General features: G+C 40.5%; 1 protein-coding gene across 1 annotated transcript; it reads right to left on the bottom strand.

The window, feature by feature from the left end:
* Positions 1-179: 179 nt before the first annotated feature.
* Positions 180-8,001, bottom strand: ptgs1 (prostaglandin-endoperoxide synthase 1). Its single transcript, XM_084359469.1, has 11 exons — positions 7,770-8,001; positions 7,597-7,677; positions 5,802-5,918; positions 5,047-5,187; positions 4,184-4,327; positions 3,934-4,115; positions 3,769-3,852; positions 2,625-2,871; positions 2,229-2,515; positions 1,095-1,242; positions 180-965 (listed from the first exon to the last, which is right to left on the bottom strand). Exons 1-11 carry the CDS (start codon positions 7,774-7,776, stop codon positions 616-618), a joined length of 1,788 nt encoding a protein of 595 aa, XP_084215595.1. The 5' UTR covers positions 7,777-8,001; the 3' UTR covers positions 180-615.
* Between the last annotated feature and the right edge of the window lie 13,098 nt (positions 8,002-21,099).

Raw genomic sequence — 21,099 nt, 5'->3', positions numbered from 1 at the left:
ACATAATATAAGACCTGCATATGATGTAATAACTGCACACAATGTAATCAGTCTCAGAGGCTTTGAGGTTGTACCTAGGCACAAAACATTTTATAAGCTATAGATTTTATTTTCATCAATTGATAATACAGTCAATTCATTTTCTTCTGCAAACAGGTAATTTTCACAGCAGTGCTGGGTGTTTTATAATTTGATTCTCAAGAAGATGTAGCCTAATGTAATAATTCCACTCTAAAAAGAAGAAGACGATGACCACACCAAGAAATGCAGAACAAAATATTCACAGTACGGAGCTGTACCATTAGCAAATTAAAGTATATTTTTCTGAGGTTCAGAGGAACTTTCTTGTGAAATGGTAATGAATACATCGGTTACACCAGATGTGATTTGTCAGCTGTATTTGAGGAGGTAGACCTGTTTAATGTTTATGTCATACATTGAAGGCAGGATTAAAACCACTGAATCTGTTCTTTTCTTTATAAGAGCAATACATCTGAATGGGATGATGACAACAACATATGGCACACTGACAACCACGGTATGTCACACTCACAGGCAGCATAGTAATAACTTGACTGTGAGTAATAAAACCATGGGTCATTAGGTGAACATTCATTACAGTTCAGTGGATGCTTTCCTTGGTTTTGCCTCCTCCTCATTTCGTGGAACATGGAAGTCCACGTATGGACACCACTTAGTGTTGAGGCACACCAGTTTCTTCAAAGTGGATGTTTTGATGATATTGAAACCAGTCTCTCCCCCAAAGGTGCTTGGCTTCCAGTACTCAGGGGAGCAGATTGGGTTTCCCAGCAGGCCTTTCAGAGAGAAGGGAGCACCCATCTCCACCATACTCTCACCAAATATAGCGTTGCCACGTGTTTTCTCCAGCAGGACGCCGGGGAAAAACTCCAAAGCATCTATGTCACCATAGAGTTCCTCTAAACCTCTGGCCATTTCCAAGTCATCTGTTAGGAAACGAGAAAACAGCTGTTATTAACCATCCCTTTTCTGTTATCTTGTCATGTTACACCATAGACTGTATGGTTTCAGAGTTTCAGATATAAGTTATAGTTGCAATTGTTTTTCCAGCTTACCAGTAAACTCATAAAAAGAGGTGTATGGCTTCAGGTTGAACCTCTTCCTGTATTCATTAAAGGGCATCACACGCGTTGCTCGAGATTCTTTGATGACCATTTCTGCCACTTTGACCACTACTTCAGGAGAGTTATGACCTCCACCTATCTGAAACCCAGACAAAACAGTTACAGCAATGTTATTTTGTTGAACTGTTCAATAATACCGTCAATCAAATGACAAACTGTGAGAAAAACCCTCCGTGACATACCATGGGGTTGTGGGGAGGTTTATTGGTTAGAAAAATGTGCCAAATCATGTTTCACCATCACTGCGGTCTGCATGAGAGATCCTCCTGCAGTTCTTTGATCTTACAGCTGATTTTTATAGCATGCATCCGGAAAGATGACAGTGTTTTTCAATGAGGCAACAAGTCATAATGCAAGCATTTCAGACAAGAGACAAAATCAAATGATAAGGACTCAGCTCAACTTCCTTCACAGCATTTCCTGTCATATATCTGTCTTTACGCTGATAAATGTCAGCCTGACGATTCATCCACCAGCAAATGTCAAATATTCATTTTGCAGTTCTCTGATTCATATCAAGTCACTATAAACTCTCAGTGGTGGAAGAAATACTAAGTACGATCCTTTACTTGAGTAAAAGTGCCATGTCTAAATACCCTACTTAAAGTAAAAGTGTTATTTTCCAAAATCCTATTTAAGAACAAAAGTATCATGAGTGAATTGAACTAAAAGTGTCAAAAGTAAAAAGTTCTTGATCTGCAGAAAAAAGGCCCACGACTGACTATTACATATTATTATTATGCAAAATTGTTAATACTGATGCATCAGTGCATGAGTTGCATTTTTCTGTCATTGCGACTCGGGGTCAAACTAGCTTTAACAACCTTATATACAGTTGGTTAGTTTAGTCCAGTGGTTCCCAACCTTGCAGTCGAGCCCCTGCTTATGGTCCCAAGTTAAAAAAAAGTGTAAAGTTACATAAAATACTAGTTAAATATAGTACAAGTACCTCAACATTGTACTTAGGTACAGTACTTCAGTAAAAGTACTTCAACTTAAAAACTACCCAGACTTTACCCCTAAAACTACATTCTTGTACACAGTCAGTGGAAGGTATTTATCTACCTGTCCTGCAGGTTGTCGGGAGAAGGCATCCACCAGCTTCTCCACCCCAAAGTTCATGAGGAGGGAGGTGTTGTAAATAAACTGGGAGTACGGGATTTCATGTCCATCAATGAGAAAGCTGTCAGGCATCAGTGGGTGCCAGTGGTAGAGGTGGCCGAACTCCAGAGCGATGCGGTTGCTGTACTGGAAACGATCTTTGAAGAGCAGAGAGGGATCGAACTTCAGCTTCAGCAGGTAACCACTCAGATGCTGCACGTACTCTTCGATTATGATGTTGATTATCTCCCCTGGAGGACAAAGAAATGTCATCAATTGATGTCACACATGGAGCTAAACTGTGCAACAGTCTGTTAAAGAAAGAGAATTTTTCCAATATGACACAAACTTGTAACTCACCAATGATGATGAGTCTGGTGGTCTGGAAAAGCTGCTCATCGTCCCAGGTGGGATGCTCTGCCTTCAGGATGTCACAGACTCTATTATGCTCTCTCAGCCATATGGTGGCATACATGGTAAGACCCGGCAGGATGCCAAATATCTCCTGACCAATGACCAGACGTTTTTCTGGAGGGAGACCTTCAGGATACACCATGTGCACAGGAACCTCAGACACTGTAGGAGGGTACATCTCACCATTCACTAACTGTGAACAAACAGAAACAGTAATCCACAAGTGAGAGAAGTATTTTAAAAGTTTGGAGTTAATTTCCTTTTTCTTGCCACTGTCTGCTTGATTGCACACAAGTCATTGCATGGCTTATTTATCAAACAACCCTCCCACGCAAAGTGGCTTTTAGATAAAGATGGTTTGAGGAAGTTCGCTTTCAAACCCTGATTAGAAGCATGTCAAAGGCAAGATAACAAACCGTCAGCTGCCAGCGGTATGTAAAGTGAGCGATTGGATTGTTCTCTCTTTACCACTTTATCACAATTGCTGCTCTCTGGAAACGGTTTGATTCTCAGAAGTTGCATGACACAGGAAATCAAAGTTTTTTACGGTCTTTTTTTGTACAAAAACAACTCTGGCAGCAATACTCAAAACCTGAGTTATTAGATTTCCTTTCAAAAACAATATTTATTACTCTTTACAATCGGAAAAAAACAGGTATTTCAAAGATTAATGGAGCGACTTGCCCTACTTAGAATGACAAATAAAAATGTAGTACTTTCTACAGCAACTACTGGTTAACTTAGCTTAGCAGTAAAGACTGTAGGGGGAGAATGGGGAAACAGTAAGCAAGGGTTAGCTTAGCTTTGAAATAGTCTGACCATTTAACTTTGTCTAAAACCACAATATATAATGATATAATACATTTTCACATCATTGTTTTTATATGGATTATTAAAATGTTAGTTATTTGTGAGCTTTTCTACTAGTAGACAGATTGTGTTACCTTCACATCGAGCACAAAGCCAGCTGTTTCCCCCAGTTAACTGGCTACTGGCTCTTGCAAAGTATGAGTGATATCAATCTTTTCATCGAACTCTAACTAAATCATACAAGTGTATTTCCCAAAATGTCGAGCTTTTTCTTTATAACCTGATATTTCAGCTTTCCATCTTTATGAAGCCGGAGTTGAAGCTGTCGCATGAGGTTGTCTCCATAGATATTGCCCGCATCTACCTGCACAAGTATGAGAAAAATACAGAAATGTGGTATATAATTTTAAAGCAACCAATAAATTATTAAAGAGATGTGTCTTACCCCATGTCCTAAAGCCTTGGTAAAGCCCCCTTGAGCTTCATGGTTTGTCTTGAAAAACTGGTGGGTGAAGTGTTGGGCCATGAAGGCAAACATCAGATTGGTCCCCTGAGGATCTGGCCTGAATTTCTTTCTCTTAAAAAACCTCTCAGACATCAGTTTGGGATCAGGAAGAACAGATTTACCTGCAGAGAAACAAACATGTTAAGATTGCCTCCGGAGCACAGTATGTGTGTAGCTGTGAAGGTCTCACCTTTAGTTCCCATGGGCAGTGGACAGTCTTCAGGTACAGGAGGGAGGAGACGGGTGTAGTAGGAGATGTTGTAGTAGGACTCCCAGCTGATGTATCCATATTTGGTGTTGTAGGTCGGAGGGCTTGGAATAAGGTCGCTTCTGACTTTGGAAGACAGTGACAAAATGTTGTTGGTTGGTGATGCACTATGTATCAAATCCCATGAAAAGACAAAAAACAACAATACAGTGAGTGTCTGTGTAGCTAAAACCTGATTGCTTATACTTATTCTGTTCCTTAATGGTCTCTAGTTGGCTAAATATGGCTAATACACACCAGCAAGCCACACTTGTTCATTTTGGTGACATGTTCATTTATTTAAATGAACCCGGGCGCTGTAGGTTATTTTTACTCAGCCCACATTCACACTTATGCGGCTGTAAGTGCGCCAGAGCACGAGCACACCAAATGCATATTAATCTGCAGCTGAAAGGAGTGACAGCAAAGCGAAAGCATGAAACTTTAAAATATTTATCAAAGGAAGTCTTACTGCTCGTTCAAGTCCAGCGTCTCTTTTTTGGGCTTGAACAATCGTTGGCACAAAGCTCGTCTCAAATGCTGTTTTGCAATAATAATAAAAACCCCAAAATGTGTCTCCACCTCTAAATACATTAAAGTTGATAAAACCAAAACTCCTTTCAGAAAGCCTATCATCTATCCAAAAATATAGCCTACATAGTGTGACCAGAAAAAAAACAGAGATGAAACAAAGAAAATGTTGGGAAATTATTAGCTGCAAGCGGGTGACGTTGATCTGTGGTCTGTGGTCTGCAATTCTGCAGTGACTTGTTTTCAGTTTTGTTGCCTTTAACCTTTACGCCTACCTGTCAGCACTAATCTCATGATAGTGTCTTGCAGGAAAGAGTTGTTGACGATGTCCCAGAACCACTGGAAGTGGGTGAGGATGAAGTGAACAGTCGCAGGTTTGGGCTTCAGCATGAGACGAACTCTGGTCCAGAACTCCGCTGCACACAAAGATCAGTAATAAGTTGTGACTTATGCTTATTAATCATTTAATAAAGTTTTAGAAATCACTTATAAACCATTTATAAGAATTTGTTGTGTTGCCAGGTTGTGAAAAACATCCCATTGGCTGCTGTTTATCAGGCCACTAACTTTTGCTATTGGCTGATTGGAAAGTGACAAACATGTAACCCTTTATTTATAACTTATTTGTAACAGCAAATTCATTATATATCAAGCTTTATCAATTACTTACAGATTCACAGAGCTAATGTACTTAGCAGGAGGGGTTCAGTAGGCCTGGTGGCCTTGTTGACACTTTCTAAAGTGTCACTATAACACTTTTTGGGAAATACACGTATTCGCCAACTTCTGGTTTAGCATCTTACCAGAAAAAGCAGTAGTGCAGTTATGTGTGACAGAGTAAGCAAGATATATACAGTATTAACAGTGTGATAGGAATATGCTGATTAAAACTATTAACCATCAATGAAGCCATTAGTTAAGGGAAGGGAACTTGAGGGTTAATTTGCAGGCTGACCAGATGTTCACTTGGAAGAACCTTGAGCTGCAACTTTTAAATTCATGTTGGTAATTCACATTTCTTTATGCTTACGAACTGTGCAGTTGTCTCCGTAGAAGCCGGTGCGAGTGCAGTCACATTGGTAGCCCTCTGTGCCAAACCTGACACACACTCCTGAGTTCTGACAGGGGTAGTGGCAACAGGGATTCACTGCAAACAAATACGGAGAAGATCATCTTGCTTTCTAAGAATGATTAATCAGTCAAGTAAAAGCTGGTTGGCAGACAGTGTCATGACTCAAAATGATACCGAAATGAGCCCGGAAACAAAGACAAACACAGACAACAGGAAAGTCAATAAATCTACATATAATTATGCATTTTAATACAACAACCCTAAACTTATATTAACTCATATCATAACTATTCAAAGATTATCTCCAGCTGTGGCCTAAAGGTGTGTGTTTGTGTATAGCATATTGGTTTTTTAACACATTATACACTCTCTTCATGCTTCTGGGAAACAGTAGTCACTGCTGCATACCACCACCTCATATCTTTAACACCCTTGGTCGTTGTAACTTGACTTCCTGTCCCTCCTTTATGCTTGCAGAAGTTCAATGAGATAATGAGACGCTGCAGCTCTTTCTTCCTCATTAGCTGTGAATGAGGGGATGGATAAGCATGTCCACACAAACAACAAATAGATTTAAGTGTATAGAAAGAGGAAGTGTATGACGCATGGATGTTGTTTCAAATAGTACTGATGTGATGATGTTAGGTAGGTCTTACTCTTCCAGGAAAGTCCAGGAAGCAGATGAATGTAGGCTGGATCCAATCCAAGTAAAAGTATCTACATTTGCTGTAGTTATTTAATATATGCAGTATCAGCCTACTTCTGCCAGAACTGTATTATTGTGTAGCCATAGGCAAGGCAAACAATTTTACAGTCCCTTTCATTTTTACCAGTTTGTCGTGGTATGATCTCTGTTACACTCTTTAAATGGCTCTCCACTAAAGTCAACTCAATGGTGTCTTGAATTTGAATACAAGTCTATTTATCTATACATCTATTCAGAAATAGAGCCTTTCCCAACATGCACTGGGCAAGAGGGGGAAGAGGAAACACCCTGGACTTGTCACATGGCAGAACATGAAATACAATTTCTCATCAAAATTAAATTAAGTGGCCTGGACTTAACCTGAAAGCTTTATTGATCATCACAATTAGAGTTTAATTGATTATCTGAGCTGGCCTGTAGGAGCTCTCTCTCATGTTTTGCTGATTTTTCTGTGATCTTAGCTCCAATCGAGCATTGGGATTATTGCTTATCACTCCCCTGCTCACAGGTAATGTTAACACAATGGCTCTTTTCATTTAATGTACAAAAGCTCAATGATGATCTCAGAGGATGACGAGGCAAAAACAGTGTGACAACTTAAATATTGGATTGGATATTATATTTTTTCACATTGCCGCATTATTCAGCTCAAGTGCTCTTATGTTACAAAACCAATAAAGATCATGTCAAGGGAAAAAATCTGTATCACGGGTCAACAGAAGCATATAAGAATGAAGGTCAAGAAAGGTCATCAGAAACTGTTCAAAATCTGTGTCTATTGTCAGTTACTCCTTCACAAATGTTAAAGTAACAGTAATCACACTTTACGATGGTCACAGAATATGGAGTAACACCGGCAGCGCAAATATTCACAGTACCTCAGTTTTGTACTAAAAGCTTTATGAAAAGGAAAGAAAGAAACAAAGAACTACACATATATATTATCATCACCCCCTCAAACCAAATTCTTGTATTATCAGTCTAAGGTTTTTACAGTAGAGACGAACAATAAATTCATGTTGTGATGCAAAAAGAAAAACTACTCACCAACACTGGAGTCGCCGGCACATGATGAGCTCTTCAGCAGCAGTAGGTTAATGAACACCCAGATGGAGAAGAGGCCGAACTCTATAAAAATGAACAATAGTTGAATATTATCTTGGAGCAAAGGCATCAAATTCATTTAGCAGGTGTTTAGTTAATTAATTTTAAGGTCTCACGTTTCATGATTCCCTCAGGTGGATTGTCTGTCAGGGCTCACAATGAAATCAATTTTGATTCAGTGTTAGTCTGTTAGTAGAAAGTAACTTCTGACACGGGCTGCTCTCTCCATAACAACCCTCAGGCCTGCTGCTGTGGTCTCACTGGCTTTATAACAACAGCTATAGATAATGGGCGGCAACACAGTTTCCTCCACTTCCTCCATTTAGTCTTCAATAGATTTTAAATAAAGTGCGCTTATAATAATTTTGACCTGATCATTTTTAGCCAGAACGTGTGGGTAAATTGCTCTCAGGATAATGTTTAGATCCATAGTGTGAAAGGTTCTGTCCTAAAAAACTGTTTTTATTTAAATTTTTTGTTTTTATATGTGTCATTCAAATCATTACAGCCCCAGGAAGCATAAACAGGGTGATGCTTAAAGAAAATGTTAAAGACCTCTATCTCCACCTGCTGGCAAGTTAATAGACCAGGCCTTTCTTGTTAGAATAATTATAAATCAAAAACATAAATATAACTACAGAGTTTCACAAAATGCATACTCATACAGTATGCCCGATATAAAAACATATATTCAGTATTTTTCTCCAGTTCCTATTAAGGCAGGAAAACACTGGCCGGCAGTCCATCACAGGAGCAACACAGATACACTGACACTGATGGGAAATTGGAGTTGCAAGCGTATATGATATGTGTTTTTCGGGAATATAGAAAGAAAAAGATAAGTACAAGAGCAAAAAAAGCTGTCTTCTTTTAAAAATGGACAAACACCGCAATTTTGAGCTGCCAGGTTCTGATCTTTGATACCTTCCCACAGAGAAATCATCTGAGCCAGACCTAAGTGAGATGTTTGAGTGTTGATGTAACTCCTCTGCTTATAATTTCCTGCATACTGTAGCAATTTTAGGACTAGCTCGTCGGCAGTGTCCACATGGAGGTGGATCTTGACAAAAACATGTTCAGCTTATTCGTATAAACTTTGCAGGCCTTGGCTCTCTCTGAATGTGTAGTTAATGTTGCTTTATATTTATTTTTTTAACCAGTTTGAGTGCAATTCAGGCAACAGTATCTAACTCTAATTAAAAAAGTCTTTTGTTTGCAACTTTTTCGTTTCCAGTTGAACAACAGTTGCTGATCTGTCTTGCCAAACCCTGTCAGCAGAGTGTTAATGTTTATTTTATATGTATTTTCCACATCCTGTCAAGGAGGATACTTAACACACACCACTTCAACCCAAAACCCTTTGGGCTCAGCATGTTGTCGCTTGGAGACCATACTGTGTTGTCTGCCTGTGTGACAGGGTTTGTTTGTCTGCTGCCCTGACCCTTTACAAGCACCCCAAGATTGAACTTCCATACAGTACTTCCTGAGTTACTTTCCACCACGTGTCGAGGTGAAGAGATGATGGGTGATGGGGTACAGATGCCTTTGAGGACAGTGGGAATTTGCATCATTTTAAAGTAGGTACATATGAGCATATTGGGCAAAGAACCATTTTTTACTCAAAATTACATGTTTTTATGCGTCTTCTGTAATGTCATATGTTGTTTTGTTAAACCTGCTGGTGCTGACTGTTTGATTATTTTGATTTGTTGCTTTCATTTCCTACTGGGCATCTGGCTTGCCGTACTCCTTCAAGCTTTTAATCTTATGTTAAGCTTTTTAATTTTTTTTTGCTGTTTTAATGTGTTTTCTTTGGCAATGTTATCATCTGGCCAAGCAAAAACAGATCCTCGTTCTCGACGTTTTGGCTGCACATGACACTTTCCTCAATGTCCCTGCAAAAACGAATAAACTAAAAGATGTCATGTGTTTGGTAATAAACTTTAATATTTCATGTGATGAAGATCTGGATGCGATGAGAAGTCGACTCTTAATCTGGGCATGAACTTATGAGGTGACGGGTTGCAATGATTTTGCGTTGGATTGAAGCTGACAACAGCAGGAAGCAGTAGAGCTTTAAAGTTTGACAGTGACATAATTGGTTGATTTAATTGAAAGAGTAAACGCCCATAGTCAGCTGATTAAGGAGTGAGGAGAGAGAGAAAAAAAAGTATGCTCACTGGAGCACTGAAGAAACACAATTTAACTCCCTGTTCACTGTATATAGAGAGTAATAAGTCATAAACCCAGCCTTGAATCCTCTTTGTGTTTACTTTACTACTAGTATCTAAGAAATATATTTTTTATTGAATATATGTGCTTGCTATAGTTTTCTCTGTTTCCTAAAGTAAAACATCAGGCAGGGGTTTCAAGTAAACCCTTTCATCTTGGAGAAGTAGGAGTAAATTGCATTGCATTTGAATGCAGAACACTATAAATTTAACCCACTGATGAAATGTTTTCTAGATTTCTGAGGGCAGTGTTTGAAGTGCAAAGACAGCTCACTTCCCTAACGCATCCTTTTTAGAAACTGCATCAGTCACAGTCCGCAATTGTGATACTTTCACTCAGCAATGTGCTTGTAACGATCAGTTCTTGGTGATTTTGTTTTCAGTGTTTTTCTGGTGTTTGATCATGAGGTTTGTTTGGACTGTCCATACGTTTGTAGCCTACATCAGTCTTCAGTGGACGTTTAGTTTACCCACTGACCAACTTCCACAGCTTCAAACAGCAAACTGTATTTGAATTACATTCTGTTTCCTAGACATGATTGATATAAAAAAGGATTAGAGGCATCAGGAACTAATTATCAAATCATCATTTCCCATCTTACAAGTGCCTGAAAAGGACTCCTATCTGCGCAGGGCACGTGGATATGCTGCTGGTTGCAGTGGTGCTGTTGGCACAGGCTGCAGACCGAGGCTTGCTGCTTCCTATAGCATTCCTGGTAATTGAGATCAGATGCTCCTCTGAGTGCAACCTGGACTGGGAGTAACCTGGAAGCATTTATTTTATGGAGAAGATGTTTAGTTAAGCCGTGCTCCCGCTCTAAATGAGCCTCGCTCCAGCTCTGGTGATGAATACGACTGGTGAAAGCACCGAAGGCTGGTTCCTGAGTTTCTTCCTTCCCCTGGATCGGGTTGCAGATTAGCACACTTCCTGTCCAGTTGTGGAACGAGCCAATCCAGCTGACGGAGCAGCGATAGGCGTGCAGGCGAGGGGCATCATGTGTTATCTCAGATGGGGTTTCTGACAGAGCCACACAGCGGAGGGTCCTTAAACAGCCCACCAGGTATCATTTGTTAAACCCCTCTGGAGTCAGCTGGTGGTCCACTTATAGACAGCAGAGTAATATTTGCTCAAGTAGCCCAACTGTACACCAATCTGCACCATTCAGTAAACAATTAAATGACTACGTAAGTGACTAACCCACTGAGAATTTTTCAACTGACTCAGCTTTATGGAGCTTTTTAGTCACAGACGACTCATTGTTTTGTCGTCCGACATGAAATAAAACCTGGCTCTCGTCTGTCAGCCACAGTAGGTAGCTATTTCCAGCTAAAAAAAGCTCCAGTAACCTGACGGTTTGCTTCCCATCCAGCACAAAATGGTACACAGACAAAGATAGCTACTTGCTTGTGTGCAGACCATTTAGTGGCGAACAAGTTACGAAACCACTCCCTTGTTTACTCCTTCACTACTCCCTACACAATGGACGCTTAATAGTGAGCAGGAAATTGAGATTACAGACACTTAGTGATGATCATCATTTTGCAACATCGCTGGCAGTTGTCGAGCTGCACAACTGAGTGTGGATTGTGGGATTGTTAGCTGTAAGTGGTATACATCAGAGCATGGATTCCTGACCTGAACTCGATCGGACCCAACGGGATGGGCCGAGTTCAGACCAAAACTTTGAAACGATGTCCGGGTTTGGTCATGAGTGTGTTTCAGACGTGAAAAACAGAACGCCTGTTGAGACTGCGTTACTACTTTCTTGCACTGGATCAGGTGTGGACAGAAAAAAGGGTCCTGAGCCGCAATGTAAATTTACAGACAATGGGCGCTGCTCTTTTTGTTCCACTGCAGAATTTTTGAGGGCAAAAGGTAATGGATTCAAATTTGGACACTGAAATAGTAAATATGGTGCTCTATATAGTAAATAGGGAGATACTTTGGGCACAGCTAAAAAGTCTGATGCAGCGCCATGAGAATTTGAGCTGATTGATAATATCAGCTTGACAACATGCTCACAATGACATGCTGATGTGTAACAGGTAAAATGCTAAGCGTGTTAGCATGTTAAAATTTGCCAGGCTGATGGATTAGTTGATAATATGTCAGTGTAGTGTTTTCTGCTTGATGTTCTGCACTTCACCAGTTTTTTTTCCTGCTGAAGAGAGAAAAACTTACTTTTCTCCTTTTTACTTTGCAGGATAAAAAATATTTTTAAAAAATATCTTCAGTTACAGTTATAGTTCAGTTACCGTCTGTTTTGATGTTGGCTGGGCTAAATTCATTAAAATAGATTACCTGTTGCCACATATTGTGCTGTGCGCTGGGTTTTAGTCGTACACAATCATCAGACATTTACACTACGTGCTGCAAATGATCAGAGCGGGGAGGAGGAGGAGGAGCGAGACTTGGGCTCATTCATCAGCTGTCAGGGAGCTGGCACAGTTCACCAAAGAAAAACACAAGAGTCTCCTCACTGTAATGTAGTTCCTCAGCGCACACGCTGCATTTTAAGTGTTTACAGTTTGAAAAATCTTCAGGGTCCAGCCCTCCAAAGTTTAGAATGCATGAAAAACAAATACAGGGATGAAGTCGCAGCTGACAATCCACCCATGTCTTCAAATTGATAAATTGTGCCGCAAGTGTTTCTTAGCGAGTAGCTCCCCTTGCACTCTCATCAAAACAAACAGTCCTGGTTGTGCTTCAGGTTTTAGATCCCTTCCAGTGCTCTCTTACAAAAAAAACCCAACCCTCTGTTTCTTGTCCCACCTTCTTTGCTTCCCCCTGGCTGATGAGAGTGCGAGCGTGCCCGGCACCAGCCACCTCTACTTGACACTAGCTCGACTCCGCTGCTCTGCACCCGGAGCTCCAAGGATCAACAGCATGGCAGGATATTGCAGTCGGCATCAAACTAAACACACAATGGGCCCTGCACAAGTAATCTCCGGGTTGAGCCTATTTGATGTGACAGTTTAAACACTTGAACTCAGAGCTGGCCTGTAGGGGGAGGTGGTGTCAGGGGTAGTTGGGTGGGCCATGTGCACTGACCTAAAGGGTTTTCTGTGATTAGGAGCCACGTTCACCTCTGATTGCTCCGGGTCACTGCAGGTGAGTGCAAGTGGTCGGAAGGAGGTAATTTTCCTCATGGAACTTGTTACCTGATTGGGTAAGTAGCTGATCTTTGACACTGGCCCGAGTCCTAGAACATATCACTGAAGAGCTGGATCCTGATCAGAGGCAAAACCGGAGTTAAATCAAATCACACACAGCTCTAACAATTTGTTCCGCACATGAAATTGAACCTTGTGTGTATTGTTGTCATATTTTTGCTGTTATATAGTGTGTGGAGTGCTGTGGATTTTTTTATTTATTTTTTTTGCCTACATGACCCTGATTGAACTTTCTGCCTCTTATTTTACTACACAGCCCGTTGCCAAAAAGGACAACACAGTTCTCTCTCAGCTTCCTTCGCACAGCTACATATGTTTGCCATGTACAACAGTGAAAGGACAACGAACAAATAACATCCTGAGGGGTTAGATTCACTCATGGTGGTGGTAGTGAAAGGAAGTCAAGAGGTCAGATTCAGCAAAAGATCGGATCCCTGAAGCTTCTTGCCAATGGGTAGTCTGACTTTTTGCCTGCAAGGGGTACTCCGACGATTTATATTGCACTTCCATAAAGTCCTGGAGGCTTGTGAGAAACACACAAAATCGAAGCAGCAAAAGCTGAGATATCCTGAGTTTAAGCCCTGTAACTACACACACCTACCACAGGCTTTCTGTTACCACTTTAAAGCCAGAACTAAGATCAATAAGGTTATTTTCTCAGAATATTAGAAAGTTATAAAGCCAGAAATTATATAACATCACTGTTTTCACAGGATGAGTAGTACTCCTCGAAAAGAGTACACTGAACTTCGTGTGTAAAAATGGTTTCATGAGTATAAAAAAAAGTCACCGAATCTGAAAACCAAATGATCCCCTGTGAGAGATTGAGGGTGTCGACAACGCTCTCCAGCCTCATCAAAAAAAATAAAAAAATAAAAAATGAAGGAATATTTTTTGTTCATCTCTCTAGGAGAGTTTAGGCACCTTAAAAATCAAAGCCAAGAATCGTTGAAGTTGTTCTGGCACATTGCAAAGGCATTTAATGTTGTTTTTTGTTTATTTTTAATATGTGACCGACACCTACAGCAACACAAAGCTTTGAAAATTATCATTCGTCTGAATCAGCAGCAGCAGTTATTTCATGTTGGTCTTTCCTTAAAGGGGCTCTGTTGAATTGTGCTGGGAGCCAGTCATTAGTTTATGTTAGCGGACTCTAATACATGTAAATTGCTACAAATTGTTACATAGAGCCCCTTTAAATCTGTAGTTATTATAAATAGTAAGACAGGAACACTACTTTTGGATGAGCATTCATGAATGCATCATGTGTGTGTACTGATATGAGTTTGATTTGTTCTTTTACTTTTGATACTTTTGACTTTCTCTCTTTTTTTTTTCCTGAAAAAGACCAAATGATTTTAGTTTTCCATCCAAATATAAATGCACATGATAAGAAAAACAAAATGAAAGGCTCAGAGAAGCTGCTGTGTGTGGTGAACATTTCTGAATTTCTGAATCTGCAGCTCTGTAATGGTTTGGCTGTCTGGCCCACTTCACTGTTTTGGTTCACGCTCGTCACTTTCACAGCGTAGTTTTTCGGCCACAGCAATCAGCCACAGACAAGCTGGTGAACACAGTGGCACATTTATTAGCCAAACAGCCAGATATTTCTCTCAGGAATTGACAGCAGAGCTAAAGGAGAGTGAATATTGGACGTACATTCATCAACATGATAACGTCGCTCTGAAACATTGCAGGTTTAAATTCTGTAATCACTTGAAGGTTTGTAGTGTAAAATCTGCTCTTTGTCAATTCAGATTTCACACAAACCAATATCTGTGTGGGTTTTGGGGTCATCGGGAAACATCTGTATTTCTGGATGTTTGTCTCTTTTGCTGTGGTAAAACAAGATGCAATTGAGTATACACTTAATTTTACAGTGCTCACTGGCCACTTGAGGGGTTTCTACTTTCACCCAGCAGAGGAAAAACATCAGCTCTCTTTCCTCCCCGCTTTAGTGGAATTGATCAGCTGCTTCCTGGCTGTAAATAAAGAGGCATACTGTAATCCTCTTGATAAATATCAAGCAGAATACGGCAATCAGCTGAAAGCAATTTGCATGTCTGTGCTCAAGCCAGCGGCTCGTGATTTTCTCTCCTGTCATCTATCATAGACCACACTCTCGGGCCAAAATACACAATACCCCCAAATTGCTGTCATATGGAGCCCTGAAAAAAAGCCCTTCATTTTTCCTTGTCTGTACTTCAAATAAACTTGTATTTGTTAAATAACTGGAGAGGGTTTTTTTTCTCTCCAGTGCAACTTTTCAGAGAGAGGGATGGTGTAATGTGCCATTTCCTTTGTTTGTTAAAAGCTTGGCTGCGGGACGGTAATCTAGATGGGTTTGATCTCAGAGTGGATGCAGCCTGTTGAATGTTGGACGCTGCTGGATTGTGGGTCCTCAAACGTCAAAGTGGTTCTGCAACAAGCTGGGCAAACAGTCACTGCTAGTGCCTGGCTCAGTTTTTCTTGTATTATTGTGTAGGTGCTTCTTGACATCCTCAGCAGTTACTCACTCTGAAGAATCTGAAATGCACACATCAAGAAGAAGGGTCTCAACATGTGCTGCACACCCCTATCCAAAGTGACCAAACCTCCAAAGTTTACAGCCTTTGCATGTGCACTGCTACCACTTTGAGTGTTTATTCATTGCTTTTAGCTTTGTAGCCTAATGTAACATTACCAGTGAACTACAATAAAAACTCAGCACGTCATAATAAGTGTTGCACACAACTCAGAACGCATCAAGCTAACGTAATCTGTAATGAAACAAGCTGACAGTAACACCTAGCTGCATCATGCAAGTTAATCCTCTGTTGAAATGGGTTGACTTGGCTTATAATCAAAAACTAGCAAATTAACAACTTTGCTAAAACAGCTAAACATCAAGGAAGAGCAACGAAACAAGACATATAGCTCAGCAGACCAGCTACAATCACTGCAGCAACAAGTCAGGTTCGGCGTCTGCCTTATCATCCCGTTTGTCCAAAGCTGATGTTCCCGGTGGGGCTCTGAGCGGTGTCCACTAGCAGAACTAACTTGTAGGGTCCAAGTTTAGCAGTTACAGGTTCCTTTCAGGAACTGAGTTGAAGCAGAGCAGCCAAAGGACATGAGAGGAAAACTGCAAAACATTTCTCCTTAAAATATAATCCAGTTTCGGTCTACTCAGTGCGCCCTGAGCAAATCAATCTCCAGAACAGATGTAAGAAATATGTTTCTGCATATGATGGACATGTTGAACATTTACATTTCTTTATGTTTATATTTCAACTGTGCTGATGGTCTGGTTATGTTTAGACACAAAGACCAAGATTAGGAAAGTACCATGTTGGGGCTTATCTGGTTTGGTCCCTGCAACCACAGCTGGAAATTGTCCCAAGCTCCTTTTTCATGGCTTCATTGGATAGCAAATTTCAGCAAAGGGCCACATGTCAGGTTTGATCCCTGGGCTGCTCTGGTGAGGACATGACCTTTGTTCACGGGGTACATGCTTTACCAACTGAGGTACTGGGGCGACCCTGGATATCATACATTTACCAAAGATTGCAGTACATCAGTTTTCAGTTTAGTTGACATAAGTGGTTGTGATACTATACCCCCAGTGAACCTCTGGTTGGGAATGCAGGTTTGTAAAGCAGGTGAGCACAGTTGTTGCAATTAATATTTTTAAACCCTGTCCTTGCACAGACTGGCCTCAGATCCAACTCCTATCTTAAACACGTAACACTATTCACACAGACTACTGTGGAAGAAGTTGTAGAGAAACAAGATAAGACCTTGGTGTTGCATTCAGGGCTCACTCCGCCCTTCTCCAAACACTTTTCTTTCAGCCTACATGCCAAGCAGAGAATCAGTCATTCCTATATCGTGGCTTTGCGTTGGTTCTCTGTAACATACAGCCACTGAAAGAAAGAGGTATGAGTCATGCACGGTGCACTCGTCTGCAGGCAGTGGCCTCTGCAGAATAGACAACGTTATTCATGTTCAACCATGTAATCTCATGATCACAACTGTATTCATCTATTCATTCAACAAGGACAATACAGATAAGCATGGGTAGGAAGAAGTAGAGCTGAATCTAATTTGCAGCCCCTGACTCTGGCTAGGCTTTGAGATTAATCAACTAAACAAACAAGTGGATAAAATGGATTCAGGTTAAAAACAGCAGAACAGATAAAACAGACTGTGGATATGCATGTGTCTGTGTATGAATGCATTGATATATTGATGCGAATGAGTTTGTGAGTATTTAGAAATGACTAAAAGATCCATTCAAAGCGCATCAAGTTGTTCACATCTTTGTTGCTGCTTAAATCATTGTTTCATTTGTTATCTTCAATATATCATCCTCTAATTTTAAAAAATGCCTTTCGTAGTTTTCTCAAGATCACAGTTGATCACATTTCCACAAACTGATGTGAAATCCTAACTGGTGAACAGATGTAGGCTACGTGACATCGCCTTTGTCCATATGAGACCCGCCCACTTCGCCCCAGTGTACAGACCCTAGAAAAAAACTGTTTCTCTCATATGAAACAACCAAAACTGGCTTAAATTTGGCGTGCAGGACCACATCGGTCGAGTGAGAAGCTGATTAAGAAAAAGAAAAAAGTTATTAAGAACTTTAATCATGAGAAAACACAGTCTGATATTTCAAGATAACAAGATAATTGTGTGATTTCAAGCGACGAAGGAAAATTAACATTTGCCACCACGGCAGCTCTTGATGATTTTACTGCCAAAGCCAGCTGAGAACACGTGTTGAGTGAGAGAAGCCAAGAAGTAGGGCGATGTCTGCTGAGTTAGTATATGACGATGTTCACTGTGAAACATCATGATTGATAATGACATCATTGTATATTGACACACTGCTCTCACTCAGCCAAGAAATCTGTCTCCCGTAATCACCGACATACATCTTGGTGCCGATTTTCAAATGGTCTCTTCGCCTCTATGCCACAAGGTTGAAAACAGTGGAAAATAAATGCTACTGCTTATCCAAGTGTCTTCTGTTCGCCTTTCTGAGACTGTCTAATAAGAAAACAACAAACAGATCACAGAGACGTAACGTTAGCACGCTGAGCAGCAACAAACGTCTGTCATTTTCTCTCCCACACATCACAAACACCAATAACTCCTGCATTACGGCAACTCTGAAGGGACACAATACTTTTCTGTGTTCCCTGATTTGGGGCCTTTTAAAATCACAATGTTACGATGGTGCAGGGACCAGAAGTCGATTACTATCGGCCATCAGCGATGGACGATGGCCTCTTCTGTCAGCCTAACCCTTCCAAGAAGTTTCCTTGAGTCACTTAGATTCCTGACACTGTCACCTGAAGAAAGACTAACACAATGAGAGCATTGAGACTCATTTTCTGAGCAGGATCACCTGTTCTTATGTCAGTGTTTAATAGATTATACTATCCATGATCAATTCTAACCAAAGGCTTCAGAAAAACAGCAAGAGAAGATGATGCAAATCTCAGAAAAAACATCTGTTGATTGCTCAATTTCACATACTCCCAATCAATCCACTGAAAATGACTTACAGCAGTAGCTTATGACACATTATATGTTTAAGATTTTACACACGACTTTAAATGTGAAGGCCAGGATGTTATACAAGCTTTGTTATTCAGCTATGACAAAGGGACCCCACCTTAATGCTGGTTGTTTCCGAACGCTCAGCACAGTAAATAATACGCTGCCCTCATGTGAACCTCTCTGTACCTCCACAGCGAGCGGACAATGCACGTCATACATTGTTGACGTACCAGCCATCAAACTGTCCACTGGGGCTCATTGGATGAGTCTAATAGCTTTAGCATGTGCTGCAGTTTGTTTTTAATGTGGCAGCGTGCTGGACGCTTATTTTCATTGTGGATCACGGACAGCTGAAGGAAAGGCAGCCACGCACACACGTACAGTAGCAGTAGCAGTGTGATATTCACACATCCACGGAGCTGTGTCACCCATCCTCGGATATTACCATTGTCAGGAGGTTGTTGTGCATTTCATGTTGCCAGATCTTCAAGGAGGAAGTTTGGTAAGGGTGAGGGACAGGAAGGCAGTAATCACACCATTAAAATCCTGTTGCATAATGGATATTTTTTTATCTAGATAACCTTTACAAAAGATTGATTTCAGTTTTATTCGTTATTTGTATAAACATATGGGTGACTTTCATTCTTGACCTTGGAAACAGCCCTCAAAGTCCACTTAATCACATCACACAGTCTTCATCAACAGAACATCTGTTGGTGTGGTTGAAAGCTCCAGACTAAGCCAATAAAAGGACATTTTGAGTAGTTTCATTCATTCATTCATTTTATTAAAAAACCTAATAATGGGCTGGTTAGTTTTGTAAATATGCAAAGCGTTTTTGACTCATAAACCAAAAAGTAGATTTTTTAAATTCAGAAGATATTACGTGTGTGTAGTGGGGTGCAGTGATGTAAATTTTAGAGGCCTTCAACAATTGAATTCAAGGTTAATTGCTTCAGAAAGCCAACGTGTTTCTTATTTAAGAACTCACTCCTGCACATTGTCACTCACAGGAGATAATAGTGGCTGTGAAGAAACACTCTTCCCTCTTTTAAGTCCTCCGACATCTTGACCAGCCCACTTCCAGTTGACCCTGCTCCGTCTGGTAATTACAGTTGATGCACAGCAGTGCGTTACATTGGCAACACAAAGAGACCGAGACAGTGCAATTCAGCTGTAGGAGATGCATTTTAAATGATCAATAAGAATTAGTGTCACTGGTTTCATGGAAACCGTTAAGTCATTTTGTCTCCATCAAAAAGAAATGTCAGCTTATAAGACAGATGCTTCATACTCCTTAGTTGACTCACACACACAAAAAAAAAAGGTACGTGAATACAAAACCACAACTTACTGTACAGTTACAACTTCACTCCACTTATCTTGTCAAAATGCTGTGCTTATGCTCTGGTTAGGTTTAGACACACACGCACAAAAGACAAAAAAAAAAACATCTTTTGGCTTGAAATAGCGGTTGCCACAAACTGGAGATGTCCCGAGGTCTCCTTAAAATATCTACTGGTGTCTCACTCACAAATGTTGAAATGCAGCTCAGTGGCTTGGCAGCTTTCTCGCCTTTAATTCTACCACCATTACCTCCACCCCCCAACACGAAAGTCAGGTAATACACATGTAGCCTAATGTGATTATGTGATATGACATGTTCTGTAGACATGTCAATTTGATACGAAGCTGATGACATGCACAAATATAAACGTATCTGTGGTTTGTACAAACCAAGGACGTTTATTAATATCTGAACACAGCGGAGCCCCGTTCATTTCTATGAAAGCTGCTCAGTGGTGCATGAAGCCAAAATGGCTCGACCTCCGGCTATAAAGTTACCCTGATCTCCTGTGTTGTGCGGCCCGTTGAGCATGCGCACTAGAGACTATGGCCAACTGAGCCGGCTAACTTCCGGTTTAGCACCGGCTAACTTGAATAGAAAATGATTTAATCTTGTGTTTGTTCTTGACTTTCCAAATTTTATTGGACTGAATGACTTAACACATGAAAGTCAAATGAGTCAAATTATCCACCGTCTTACAGATGCTTCTATCACAATGTAAGCTTTTTGGGCCCCACTACTGTAGGCTACATCAGGTGACGTGGCTCTTCCTGGGGGCTTGGCACAAACGTTAGCAGCTAACATTTATCCGCCAAAAGTACGATTTCAGAGGTGTAACATTTGTCAGATAAGAACATGACCTTAGTATATTGCAAACAAAGACGTCCGCTTCCGTCCCGTCCTGATAAAAAAAAAAGGTTCCCTTACGATAAAACACAACTCAAGGTCTTTATAAGCCTTTTCTTTTCTTGCATGTGCAGTACATTATATTAACATGATATTTAATTTCCTGTGAAGAAAACCAGACAACCGAACAAAGTGTTCCAAATGTAATACAGCAGAAGGTGTGGGGATTTCTTTTTTTTTTTTTTTGTTAGCTGTGATTTCTCAGATTAAAATTGTGATGCATTTCACACAGGTAGAAAA

This window comes from Pagrus pagrus, assembly GCF_965226575.1.
Source record: "Pagrus pagrus genome assembly, chromosome: 8".
NCBI lineage: Eukaryota > Metazoa > Chordata > Actinopteri > Spariformes > Sparidae > Pagrus > Pagrus pagrus.
Note: the sequence above shows the minus strand (reverse complement) of the source record. Positions and strands in the feature narration are given on the sequence as shown.

Excerpts from the sequence above, each read along its gene's own strand:
- ptgs1 (XM_084359469.1), bottom strand. Across the intron at positions 5,188-5,801 it reads CGGAGACAACTGCACAGTTC|CGGAGTTCTGGACCAGAGTT; the intron begins GTAAGCATAAAG and ends CTTTGTGTGCAG. Across the intron at positions 2,516-2,624 it reads CACCAGACTCATCATCATTG|GGGAGATAATCAACATCATA; the intron begins GTGAGTTACAAG and ends TTTGTCCTCCAG.